Source organism: Lepidochelys kempii, chromosome 1 (genome assembly GCF_965140285.1).
Source record: "Lepidochelys kempii isolate rLepKem1 chromosome 1, rLepKem1.hap1, whole genome shotgun sequence".
NCBI lineage: Eukaryota > Metazoa > Chordata > Testudines > Cheloniidae > Lepidochelys > Lepidochelys kempii.
The window spans coordinates 22855249-22869428 of record NC_136380.1 but is presented as its reverse complement, the minus strand read 5'-3'; the positions used below and the strand labels follow the sequence as shown (position 1 = coordinate 22869428).

The window sequence follows — 14180 nt, the reverse complement described above, 5'->3', positions numbered from 1 at the left end:
GGGCCTTCCAGTTCAGCTTACTTTTGAATCAGTGGTGTGGAGCTGGGGTTTCTTCTCAGTGTAATTTACACTACATGTACACCAGAACTTGAAGAGAGGTGGCCACAAACAGCATGTAGGCAATTCCCTTTTTCAGATATCTCAGCCCAAGTAGCAATGCTCAGTTCCTGGGATGCAACTCTCCATCAAGAACTGATGCTAGTTTGAGCAATTAAGACAGAGCAAACTCTTTTGCTGTTTGCAACAGCTTCCCTTAAACAGTCTCCATCTAACAATACAGTATTTTTTTCAGACTGTACACTGCTCACATGCTAAGAAAGAGAGCTTGTAAGAAGATGTGTAATAGTGCCATCTGGTGAATTCTCCCAAAACAGTACGCTGGGGAGATCAGCTTGGTAGCCTGTCTGAGACTGGGGTTCAGTTAGAAATCTGTCTCAGTCCCTGAATCAGTAGATGCTCAGTGTTGCAGACAGCATGCTCTGCTCTTGTGGGTAAAGCATCCGAGATAGTTGAAAGTCCTCTGGCTTCTTAAGAAGCAGTTGTTGATGGGCCCTAGAGTGAACCCTTCGGGCCTCATCTGTGCATGCCAAAAACAACACCTGTAGTTGACAAGGGTTGCCAGCAAGTTAAAGAAGTATGGGCTGGATGAATGGACTATAAGGTGGATAGAAAGCTGGCTAGATCATCGGGCTCAATGGGTAGTGATCAATGGCTCCATGTCTAGTTGGCAGCCGGTATCAAGCGGAGTGCCCCAAGGGTCGGTCCTGGGGCCGGTTTTGTTCAATATCTTCATTAACGATCTGGAAGATGGTGTGGATTGCACCCTCAGCAAGTGTGCAGATGACACTAAACTGGGAGGAGTGGTATATACGCTGGAAGGTAGGGATAGGATACAGAGTGCCCTAGACAAATTAGAGGATTGGGACAAAAGAAATCTGAGGTTCGACAAGGACAAGTGCAGAGTCCTGCACTTAGGACGAAAGAATCCCATGCACTATTACAGAATAGGAATGGAGCAGCTAGGCAGTAGTTCTGCTGAAAAGGACCTAGGGGTTACAGTGGACGAGAAGCTGGATATGAGTCAACAGTGTGCCCTTGTTGCCAAGAAGGCTAATGGCATTTTGGGCTGTATAAGAAGGAGCATTGCCAGCAGATTGAGAGGCGTGATCATTCCACTCTCTCCGGCATTGGTGAGGCCTCATCTGCAGTACTGTGCCCAGTTTTGGGGCCCCACGCTACAAGAAGGATGTGGAAAAATTGGAAAGAGTCCAGAGGAGGGCAACAAAAATTATTAGGGGACTGGAACACATGACTTATGAGGAGACGCTGAGGGAACTGGGATTGTTTAGTCTGCAGAAGAGAAGAATGCGGGGGGATTTGATAGCTGCTTTCACCTACCTGAAAGGGGGTTCCAAACAGGATGGATCCAGACTGTTCTCAGTGGTACCAGATGAAAGAACGAGGAGTAATGGTCTGAAGCTGCAGTGGGGGAGGTTTAGGTTGGATATTAGGAAAAACTTTTTCACTAGGAAGGTGGTGAAGCACTGGAATGGGTTACCTAGGGAGGTGATGGAATCTCCTTCATTAGAGGTTTTTAAGGTCAGGCTTGACAAAGCCCTGGCTGGGATGATTTAGTTGGGGATTGGTCCTGCTTTGAGCTGGGGGTTGGACTAGATGACCTCCTGAGGTCCCTTCCAACCCTGATATTCTATGATTCTATGTTGTCATCTAAAAATACCCGAGCCCTGTCTACACTATAGCTCCAATGCTATCATCACTGGTGGAGTCGCATTAGTGGATGCCAGAACAGCAATGATTTAAGAACACAAATGTCCTAAAAATGAGCACCCACATTGCTACCTGCAGGATCATCTCTCTCCCCATGCCATGCTGCCTCAGTTGCAGTCAGCATGGGGTGCCTGAGCTGGTTCCCTTCACTGTAAAAGAGAGGAGACAGCTGACAGGGTGTTCTGTTTATGGACTCAGTCTGAAATTTGGCCCCACCCCCAGTCCAAAATATCCTGAATTTGGTGACCTTCTAGGCATGCTCCAAAAGCACCTGTTTGATGGGTTTTTTTAATAGGATAGACAGTGTGCTTCTCATAGCAACAAACAGGTGGATGGACAGATGTTTCCACAGGCGTGTGTCTGGCTGAGTAACACCAAACCCAAGTCTTCTGATGTAACTGCTAAAGTATGCTCCAAAAGCCATTTATTTCCTTGTATGTTCCTCTACCATGAACATTCTCCTTTAACTAAACAACTTGTTCAGAGTGGTTAAAGATTTTAGCATTAGAAATTGCGTTATTATTCTGAGCTAATGCATGAGAAAGTGAAACTAATGAGGCTAATTAAACTAATCATTGCACAAAAGGAGTAAAAGTACATTTTAGATCAAGATTTCAACTTGTAACACAGGTAGCAAATTCTAAAATGTGTGGCGTTTCCCTATAACTTTTTTTGTTTTTTAGCACAACTAACTTCCCACATGCAAAGCAGAAGCATGATCTAATTTAAGGAATTAATTGCTTGCACTGCACTACTGTGGAATGTGGCTCCCAATATCCACAGAGCTCCAGTCTTTACAAGTCTGCTTTTTAAAATTAGGACAACTTTTAACTGTGTTCCTTGTGATTTCTAAATGCCCATGCTGGATTCCTTTGTGTGATGTCTTGTAGAGTGATGACAGAGACACTGATACAACATCAGAAAGCAGTTATCATCATGGCAGAATCAAGAAGAGCCCAAGCTCTCTAACCAATCTTAGCGGCTCTTCTGGCATGGCATCCTTGTCTTCTGTATGTAAACCAAAGCTTGTTTTAATGGCACTCTGCTTTTGCTAAACCTTTGTGTCGTTCCCCGTCCTTGGTATCTATTTCTCTCTAGACTTCATCACTATAGTATCAGAGTTTATGTAAAGTTGTCTAATGCTCCATTTTCTTGACCTTAGTATATAAATGTAACAAATTGAACTATTTTTTTTCTTTATTTTCACCAATCAAAGGATTGGTGCCGTTACAAATGCCTTTACTACAACAGATTATCATAGTGGATAGGACCCCCAGACATGGATCAGGACCCCATTGTGCTAGGCGCTGTACAAATACAGATCAAAAAAGCAGTCCCTGCCTCAAGAAGCTTACAATCCAAGTAGAAGAATAGAGGCAACAGATAGATACTGACAGACAAGGGAGTACAAGGAAACCGTGAGACAATAGTAGTCTGCATGATGGGCAGGGGCCTAAACCATTGCCAAGTTTTCTTTGCAGGCATCATGACAAAGGAGAGTTTTGGGGGATCTGAAGGGAGACAATGAGAATAAAAAGCCATCCACCTCTACATCTGGCTTACTCTTCTTCCAATCCACCTAGGGTGAAACTTTCAAAAGTGACTAGGTCACTTAGGTATTCTTGAAAATGTTACCCCTAATCTCTTTTGGGCGTTTATAGAGTACCTGTCACCAGAGTATTGAGGCCCCATTTTCTGTGGGAAAGAAAATATAGAGACACATGGGAATAATATCTGAAGACTCTGATTGGAGTATGCTGTATATATGGTGTGCTCTTTACTTTGTGTCTTGTATATTAGGCAGTAAATAATACTTTGAGCTTCTACATAGCACCTTTCACTTGAGTTTTTGGAGGCTTACAACCATCTTATAATAAAAGCTAGTGAAATGTAAATATTTTTCTCACTGGATGGATTACAACCTTTTTTCAAAGAAAACTGTTTCAAAAGTACATCTAAGTGGAGTACAGTTTGTGTCTTTACGGTCTCTGAATTGAGTGCAGATGAATTTCTTAAATATTTCCCATTCTAATAACATATATGTCTGACCAGAAGCATAGACTAACAGAACATTTTTTTCCCTTTACATGTGTACAGGTGAGCGGAAGTGTAATGAGCATCTACAGTGGAGACTTTGGCAATGTGGATGTTAAAGGCCACATTCAATTTGCCATTGATTATGTAGAACAGCTGAAGGAGCTCCATATTTTTGTTTCCCAGTGTAAAGACTTGGCAATTGCAGATGTTAAGAAACAACATTCAGACCCGTAAGTGTAATTAGGGTTGCACGGTTTTTCCTAACAGAAGTTATTTTTCCATGCACAAGAAGTGCAGGCAGAGCCTTTCAGTCACAATTATCTTTGTCTTCAAAAAAGAAAACAAAAAAAGAGAAAATACGTAAGTGAAGTATGTGCCACCTTGATTCCTTGCACTGAATTGAACGTAAATGGCTGACTGGGTTTGCAGATAGCAGTTCCTAGAGATTTTAAGGCTCGTTTATAGAGAGCATAAAGGTATAACTGTTACACAGATCAGAAATCACATAGGCTGTACATGTGTGTGCATTTACTTCCATAGCAAAGAATGATATAGGAAGCCCAGTTTATTAGGAACTTCAAATTCTATATTTTGATGATCAAATTAATAATCTGCTTGGTAAATTCCCCATTTTGTGCATCCAGATTTAGATTGGCACATCTAAATATGAGATTTGGCTATCCCAGCAAAAAGTCTAGACCAGGGGTCCTCAACGCGGTGCCTGTGGGTGCCATGGCACCCGCCGGGGCATTTTTTTGCGCGCGCAGGACACCCCACTGCCGAAATGCCACTGAGAAGTGTTGCCGTTTCTCGGCTGCATTTTGGCAGCGGCGCTTCTTACTTCTGCCACTTTTCGGCGGTGGCATTTTGGCAGCGGGGTGTCCGGCGCCCGCCAGTGTCTTCTGAAAGGTTGGGGGGACCACTGGTCTAGACATGCCACCTCGGCAAGGGCAGGGGACAAGATGATCCAACAGGTGTCTTCTATCTCTAATTTCTGTGATTCTAAAGAGGGCTTTTACTTTTGATCAATACTGTAGAAACCATTAATGTTCATTCTTAAGGCAATTACTTATCGAAAACTCAGACCTACTGAAATGGTAAGTACTGAATGACTTAGAAATCACTAACTGAAAAGTGTACATTACAACAACTGCATTGCTAACCAAGTTTATCTTCTGTAAAACTTGTATTTCATTTTTGGATTTGTGTATTTGGGGGAGAAAAAAATTTCATGTCTTGCAGCTTTACACAATATCTTGCTGCCCTTATCATTCTGTTTGTTTAAATTTTTAGATATGTAAAGACTTACCTGCTTCCAGAGAAATACAAGCTGGGGAAAAGGAAGACCTCTGTGAAAAAGAAAACATTGAATCCAGTCTTTAATGAAATATTGCGGGTACTTATTTAATATTACTAGGTGTATAGATTGCAAAACACTTTTCAAAGCAAGGCTATTGCTTTCATTTCACAGACAAGGGCAACAGAAGCACAGAGCAAGTCAATGGCAAAAATTTCTTGAGGGCCCAGCCCAACTATAGATACTACTCCATACTATGCCCTTTCTTATTGCACAGTATTGTAGGATGCGGCTGCCCCCAGTGTGCCCCCTTGTGTTCAAGAATGGCCCTACTAGCACTCCCTCCCTCAGTTTCCTTCTCCAAGATGGGTCTCCTTGGCTCTCCGCACACTGGTCCATGCTAGAGATGTAGCTCGACCCTCTGTCCAAATCACAAACGTAACCCCGTCCGGGGTAACAAAAGTCCAACTGAAAGTCCCAATAAACAAAAAGGTTTTCCTGTCCTTTATGGATTCTCTTCAGTGGGCTCTCTAGGCCCTGTTCTCAGCCCTTTTCTGGGCTACCTTTGAGTCTTTCCTCAGCTGCCATATAGAGCACTGGCCTCCAGGCTGGTTCCCTGGGAGTATCTGGCCTCCTGCAGACTCTGGCTCAGGGTCTGCCACAGCAGCTTGTTTGTTCCCTGTGGTTCCAACCCAGCCTGAGCTCTCTGTCCTTCTGTAACTCCCAGTTGTCCATTAAGCTATCACTTGATCTGAATAGGCTGGAAAGCAGCTAACTTATTATGGCACAGGTGGGACCAGATACTCTGTGATACCCAGTGTATCCTTTCCTTTCACTTATACATGTATTTCCTCAACTACATTGGATAGAGTGACTTGGTTTCTGAAAACAGGTATGGAAGGAAGTGTGGTCTGAGCACAGGATGGAGATCAGACACTCCTGAGTTCTGTTCTAAACTCGCCATTGACTTGTGTAACGTCAGCAAGTAGCTTAACTTCTCCATCTGCAAAATGGGGATAATATTTTGCTAGCTCAAAGGAGTGTGGTGAAGTTTAAATAACTGTATGTACAGATATTTTAAGATAGCTGCCCAAGTAGTATTCAGTATGTTTGGATATACTGAATTAGATGTACTGATTTTTCTGTAATTCTTACTAACAAACGTGAGATGAACATGAATTTAAATTGTTTGAACTAAAGTCTCAAATATGTACAGTAGCCATCATTTTCTACATGTCTCTGGTGGACCTAAATGGGCTGTTGAATGGATTTCCCAGTACAACTGGCCTTCTCCTAATCTCAGTCACTCCTGGATTCTTGAGTGTTAATGAAACAGTCCCTTGCATATGTGCTGCTGCACCCCCTGGCTTTAAGTGTTTTTCATTATATACTGGGTTTACAGTTTGGTTCAATGGCTCTCCGCACCTCCACTGTACCAATTGTTCCAGCTCCTCTGCTGCCTTGTTTAAATTGTCATTCTTTTGCTTCTCCCTTCCTGCAGTATAAAATTGACACGGCACTGGTAAAGACCCAGAGACTGAATCTCTCTGTCTGGCACAATGACACCTTTGGGCGCAATAGTTTCCTTGGTGAGGTGGAACTTGATTTGGGAACATGGGACTGGAATGACAAACAGAATAAGCAGATGAATTGGTTCCCACTTAAGCCTAGGGTAAGTTCTTAGGTGTTTGTTGTATGTACAAATGAGATGTGATCTCTATCCAGTCACAGGCTTCTGCCCATCTTTATATCCTCTCATTTTTTCCTGCTTGAGCATTTTTGTTGTGGCTACAGTTATAAAAATGCTTCTTGCAGGCAAGCAGATAAGACATACAATTTTGAGACCTTTCCTTGTGCCAGTGAGTGGCTGGCCAATTGAGGTGCTTTCAGAGAGAAGCAGCTTGTACCCCCAGGAGTCTGACTCTGTTCTCTCAACCAGCCTGAGGAGTGGGAATCCCAAATTGAACTTCCAGCCTTTATGGCCTATGTGGCTACATAATATCACTGGAGGCATAGACCATCAATTGCATCCCCTTGCAGATAGTCATTTGTATATACAGGATACATATTAAAACGATGCTACGCTTGATCCAAGGACACGTCTTCCAGAGAACGTTGTACTGGATTAGCTAAAGGCTGTGTGGTTTACAACTTGGTTTACAATGGGCTTAAGTCAATTCTAGCTAAATGTTAAATAAACCACTACTTCTAAATCAAAATGTGTCCACACAGCCTTTTTTGCATTACTTTAACTAAACTGGTTTAAAATTTTCAGCAAGTAAGTGGGTAAGGCCTTAGCCAAAAGCCAAAGAGGTGGCAAGTGGTCTTCTAATTAAAGTAGTTCTACAGGATAGTAACAGGTTTCAGAGTAACAGCCGTGTTAGTCTGTATTCGCAAAAAGAAAAGGAGTACTTGTGGCACCTTAGAGACTAACCAATTTATTTGAGCATAAGCTTTCGTGAGCTACAGCTCACTTCATCGGATGCATCCTATCTGCTTAGAGCCTACCTATTTTTGAAAGTTGCTTTGGTATTTTAGTCTGTATGTTACTTTTTACAGTGCTCAAGAGTGTACTAGGTGCTTCCCAATGCACATAAGAAAAGGCTACTGCTCCAAAGAGCATATGTTCTAATTTTAGACATGACCCAGTGAAGGGTAGGAGGGCAGCAACACTGTGGAGAAATCTCTTTTGAGAATGAGCTACAATCATAGGTCTTTATCAGTACTTTAGCAAAAGAGGCACCTATCTACATCTGAAGGCGCATTCCAGGGGTTAAACTCCTCCCATAAACTCTCTTGTTTGCCTGCAAACTGAGGAAGATCTAAAGGTAAGAATGCAAGAAAATCTTCAGTTGGCAAAAGAGAAATTTTGCTTCACGTCATAATTCAGTAAAACCTATCACTCCTGTAGAAAACTTTTGCAGAGCAATTTGTACATGTAAGCTATAATGGCTACCCATGTGTGAAGTAGAATTTCTAATAAATATCAAAGCAGAATTTCCTGCTTGCTGGCATTGCCTCATTATAAGTGAGACACACAAGGAATGCTATAAAAAGGGGTATTGTGTTACACCAGAATGTGGCCTGAGTTTTTTGTTTTAATTTTCAGACTCCAGCAGCAGCTCTTGAACTAGAAAACAGAGGAGAGATTAAACTAGCCCTTCAGTATGTTCCGCAGCCTGTCGGGGGTATGTGCTCATTCTTTATTTTTTTTGTTTGCTTGGCTGGTTTTTTTAGTTTTGATAGCCTCTTGGGAATATATTTCACAAAGTTCAACTACCTTTTTTGTAAAAAGTAGACATTTTTCTATAGAATCAAGCTAACCTGACCATGAACTCACTTCAGGACCATGACTTATTCAGTGTTTTTTTTATTAAGGAAGCAAAGATGTTCTTGTTATATAAATCTATGTAGTAAGATTCCAAGATTGTCACTCCAAAATCTAGAATGCCTGAATCAGAATGAAGTGATGGAAACCGCTGTAAGCAGGGTTGAGAGCTCTTTTTGTTTTACAATATCATCAGGCTCAGTCATCACTAGGATTCCGTCTGTTACCATTCAGTTTAAGTTCTCAGCTATTTTCAGCTTTTTTTTATACACATGACATTAGGAATTACACCTGGATGACAGCATGGGCTTTTAGCAACTAGCTGGATTACATACCTAATAGAGCACAAGGAATGAGATCCTGCTTTGCCACTAGTTACTATAGTGATCATTAACAGTCAGACAAACACCCGCATGCTAAGCAAACAGTAGCAGGTCACTGAGCTCAGAAGGCAGCGGATGTGGGAAAGAACAAGAATTCCTTAGTACCTAGTTTATAATAGTGATGATGATCTGAGTCAGTTATCTGACAATTAATAATTGGCTGGGATGGGCTGGCAGTGAAGCAAAGGACTTTTAATTTAACAAGTTGGCCAATAAGGAACAAATTCACTCCTTCCTGTCAGCAGCTTCAGTAGCTGAGTTGGGCATGATGGAGGCATTTGGGAAGTAATAAGAAGAGTAGACGAATCCTCTCAAGATCAAATCAGCAACCATTTAGATGCTTTGGCAATGTGCACTTAAATCTGATTTTTGGGTGCTCATTAAGTATTAGTTCACGCCAGCTGCATGCAGATAAAGCTGGCCCCAGCTGTGCCACTGTGTATGCAAAATAAGCAAATTGTGCACCTATTTACTATTTCCCAGTGCCTGCCTACAAAAGAGAGGGAAATATTAGAGGACAGGAGTTACCTCACCCACCATTGAAATTTTGCCATTTCTGAGGAGGAATGTGGCACAGTATAACAACATGAGGATTTGGGACAGGAAGTCTAGGATAACCTCATCCTATTGAAATGGGAATGCACCTTCCCTTCTTCTGTCTGCTTTCCTTGGGATTTGTTTGGCATACATATCATACAAATGCAATGATGGAGACATGCCTTTGTTTGGTATGATGGCTGTGAATTTATTTCCTCCCAAATTTGTACAGTCACCTTCTCTGGCTACTTCCCTCCTTTTGCCTCTCACATTTAATTTCTAAAGGGAGTGAATGTTGCTTTCCTATTTGTCTCTTCCAAAGGTAACAAGACCCCGTCCACTGGAGAGGTCCACATCTGGGTGAAGGAATGCAACGACCTCCCTCTCCTGAGGGGCAACAAGCTCAACTCTTTTGTTAAATGGTAACCACAATAGCAGGATGAATAAAATTATGCTAATTAATCCTCCCTTAATTTGTGAGAGTGAGAGACTTCCCAGATGCTGCCTTGCAAGATGCCCTGTGAGGCTGATGCATTTCACCCACCCATCGGACACAATGTATATGGCGAGTTCCAACCTTGCACTTTATGCCCTGACTTCCTGGTTGATTGACTGGCTAGTGAAAACTAACTACCATTCCCATCAACCCCCAGGGGCTAACTTAAGAGCAACTAGCTTTATTTATTGTGCATTTTAAACAAACCAGGTTGGGATGGGAGGATGGATGTCTGTCTTGGAGGGAAGCCATGCAGTAGGTGGAAAAGGGGGGAAAACTGTCCTGTCTTCTCTCCCTTCCTCCTGGCAAGGGATTATAACACCATAGGGAGGACATTAGAGACAAGTGGCTGGGGAATCTCTGGCAGCAGCAAGACAAGCAGGGCACTCACTGGCTGGAAACCAATAACTGAATTCTCCTAAGCCTCCTCCCTGCCCCATCCACCTATCTCTTCCATCTTCGGAGGTGTGGGGGTGATTAGCCCTGCCAGCCCTGACCTCAGGTTCTCTGAAGAGGGTGGGCACATGTTTCCTCTTCCCCGCAAGTCTCAGAGCCCATAGTATATTAATGAGAATGTTAACCTGTAGATATATTATTCGTATAAAAGAGAATGTTAATGTAGCCCTCAATGTTTTAATATGATCTGACAGTATTTTCTTATTCCAAAGTACCATCCTTCCAGATACTAGTAGGAAAAGCCGCCAGAAAACAAGAGCAGTGGCGAAAACTACAAACCCGGTGTTCAACCACACCATGGTTTACGATGGCTTTAGAACTGATGATTTGAAAGAAGCATGTGTAGAACTTACAGTCTGGGACCACCACAAACTAGCCAATCACTTTCTGGGAGGTCTCAGGATAGGAATGGGAACAGGTACTGATCATTTATTAAATTAATCCTTAACTTGCAAAATACAACCTGGATCTCCATTTACTTGTCTAGCCTCTCCATTTTTTCCCCTCCGTGAGCAAAATATCACTGACCAACTTGCTGGCATTAGGCTTCATTTAGAAAGTCACCTTTCATGCAGCAGGGATCCCGAAATATAGTACACAAATAGGGTCATGTTAAGGGGTACAGGCAAGTTAGAGAAGATCTCAAATTAGATTAGAAATTGTGTCTCTTTCCATAAATGTACATAGCACTTTACACGTGTATACACACTCTGAACCAAAAAACTTGCTATCAATTTATGAACTGATTCAGACACGCAACCATGATGTGAAGATGCCAGTGCGGGGAGGAGGGATTTATGGAAGAAGGGGGTTTAAAGAAGGGAATTGAGGAAGAGAAGGGGTGCATATGGGAGAAATGTGAAGTGTCTTTCGGCAGAAGGGGCAACGTCAGAGTGAAGTTTGGTGGACAGAAAATGATGGAGATTGGTAAAAATGGAGGTGGTGAAAGAAGGAAATAAAAATGTAGATACATGTTGAGGCAGGCTTGGAGGGGGCCTGGAATATGGGGTTTGTAGATGCTGAATATGAGGCAGTATAAAAAACAGGAAGTCAGAGAAGGGACTCAGAGGAGTGATGTGACCAGAGCAGCAAAAGAAGAAAAAGGAATTTAGCATACAATAAATGTAAAGCAGAAAACCCCAATTTCTGAGGTGTTTCTTTCATTCTTTTCTTGTGTGCACCCCTTGGCCATTAGCATGGTAGATTTTTTTTCCCCCCTGTGGAAACCCAGTTAAGTGAGATCTTATAAAGGTTATTGCTAAATCTTTCTAAGTTTTCAAAAATACATTTATTTTCCTTGAGGTGTACCCCATTTGGTAAATCTATCTTTGAACATTAATACTATGGCTAGATAATCTTGAAATTATTAGTGACACATGCTAAGATAGGAATAATCAAATCAAACATTGCAGAATCATGAAGTAAATTGCCATCATCTACATCCATATATAACATATAACATGCACCATGAGCTAGGTACATTGTGGCACGGCTTACCATCCTCTGAATTACTTTGTATTTGGTTCTCACAGAAGCCAGACTGGATGGGACTAAAGGTCTGATCTAGTATGGCAAATAGTGTGCCTATGGCAACTGAAGTATGATGTTCAGAATATAAATTAAAAGAAGGACAACTGGAGCACATGTGAAAAACTCCAGTCTAAAAATAAGATCTGTAGTAACACTAAACTTGAGTAAATACTTAATTCCCAATGCTCCTATGTCATGCCTACTAAAGTTAACTGAAAGTTATGTCTGGAAGTCTTGGTGTTTTTAAAATTGCGGGGCAGCTAGACACTAAGGCAGTAAGCTCAACATCAATGTGTGATAAGTAAGTATAGCTGTACATGCTTCTGGTGTTGAGAATAGACCCTTTCATTAGAGGTGTGTGAAGTGATCGATTTTGCTAAAATCAATGTGTTCCCAAATACTCAAGGTTTTGTTTCAAGGAGAAATTTGGCCGCCTTTCTTGATAGTAAAAATTGTGTGTGTTGAAAATAAACAACATTTTAAAAAATAAAATATGAATGTTCCCCAAGTAAAAGTGAACTTGATTCTCCCCCCCACCCCCAGCCCCGATACTCTTTTTCACTTTCATAGTGAAACCATCTTACAGCAAAATAATAATTCAGCCTGTGGACAAGAAATGTCGTCTTTCCCCAAACTGAAGACAACAAGTAAAAAGTATTTAAAGTCTCTCTAGCAAGCTCAAGGAAAAGTGACTTCTCCCAGAGAAGAGAAATTCTTAGCACATTAGGATTATAATAGTCAAAAGCAAATTTAAAAATAAACATAAATTGAGGTAACAAATTTCAAACTTGGCTCCTGAAATTGAGCAGCTAATCTAACATTTTGACAGGTTTCAGAGTAACAGCCGTGTTAGTCTGTATTCGCAAAAAGAAAAGGAGTACTTGTGGCACCTTAGAGACTAACCAAGTGAGCTGTAGCTCAGAAAAGCTCATGCTCAAATAAACTGGTTAGTCTCTAAGATGCCACAAGTACTCCTTTTCTTCTAACATTTTGGTATCTGAATCAGTGATCTGATGCCAATTTTTTTTCCTCCCAGGAGGTACTGAGCAAGCACAGCTTCTGTCAATGGGAAAATAAGGCCTCTGATTTAGATGCTGACCTTTAGGAACCAAAGTTGGAAAATCAAAATCTTGACTGACTGACTTTCTTATTTACTAGGGATCCTGACAAGATGAGCTAATAAATAGCAATCAAGAATAATCAAACACATGAGAATACTGAGATATTATGTAGTTCCTATGTAGGCACAACTCCCATTAATTGGGTTTGATGGGAGTTGTACATGTATAGAAAATGCAGAATCACACCATGAAAATTGTCAGCTAACTCTGTAGGGTAGGTCTAAAGCTTTCAGAATCAGGGGGAAATTGCTGATTTTTGCTCATGTGTGGAGATTTGCCCTAGAATCTACTCTTAACTGTGGTGGCAGGTTTTTAAAAAGTACATAATGTTTTCTTATGTTTTTCCAAGGCAAAAGCTATGGTACTGCAGTGGACTGGATGGACTCCACTTTAGATGAAACCACCCTATGGGAGAGAATGATAAGCTTGCCAAACAAATGGGTAGAAGATACCCTACCACTCAGGATGCTAATGGTAGCAAAGCTGACAAAATAAGATGACTTTCTAATTGCTAGTGTCCAAAATATTTACTTGTTGGATCTTGGGAGGGGAAGGAAATAATAAAATGAGGAACTTGGAGGAATTCTATAAAAGTGTGTATACTACAGTAGATCTGTAGACAGCCTCTGTTCTGTTGTTTTATTTTGTGCTGCTAAAGGTTACTACATAATGCAAATTAAACTTTTCTGCTTTCGGACTATTTTTTTAAACTAAAGGCCTTTTACTTCTTGCTCACTGAAAACGAATTAAATAAAAAGTATACTATTGAAATTCAGTGGCCCAATTATAAGGGGTGTGTTGTGTGTGTGGTCACCTGGAATAGTCAGAATGTTGGTGATTCGCTAAATAATGGTCCCCAAAAAGCAACAACTTTGTCTATTTCCCAGGGTCTTTTGTGTGTTATTTTAAATGAGCTGACAATAGGTCGCTATATTCATATTCACTGTGTGTTTGCAGCTTAATTTTAATGGCATGTTCAAGTCTCTCTGGTGGTTTCACCCTTTGCTAGAGTTCATGACGGGGAACTCCATCTCTAGTTTTAAATTCTCAGAGCTTGGGAGGGCTTTATCTATTGATATAAGCATTCTATGAAGAGTGATGATATTGAGCTCAATCCTACAAGGTGCTGAATTTCCGCACGTTCAGGATCAGGGCCATAAAGAGGGTTGACTGTATATGTAGTACATACACGAGTGGTTTTGTTAGC

General features: G+C 41.3%; 1 protein-coding gene across 5 annotated transcripts in view; it reads left to right on the top strand.

The window, feature by feature from the left end:
- Positions 1-13767, top strand: part of SYTL2 (synaptotagmin like 2) — an 81511-nt gene extending 67744 nt beyond the window's left edge. For all 5 annotated transcript variants that reach the window (XM_073336014.2, XM_073336024.2, XM_073336041.2 and 2 more), the window contains 8 exons: positions 2679-2798; positions 3886-4055; positions 5119-5221; positions 6624-6794; positions 8232-8310; positions 9693-9792; positions 10535-10740; positions 13323-13767. In XM_073336014.2, the coding sequence (XP_073192115.1) occupies positions 2679-2798; positions 3886-4055; positions 5119-5221; positions 6624-6794; positions 8232-8310; positions 9693-9792; positions 10535-10740; positions 13323-13468 (1095 nt within the window). In that variant the 3' untranslated portion in view covers positions 13469-13767. The remainder of the gene's footprint in view (positions 1-2678; positions 2799-3885; positions 4056-5118; positions 5222-6623; positions 6795-8231; positions 8311-9692; positions 9793-10534; positions 10741-13322) is intronic.
- The last annotated feature ends 413 nt before the right edge of the window (positions 13768-14180 follow it).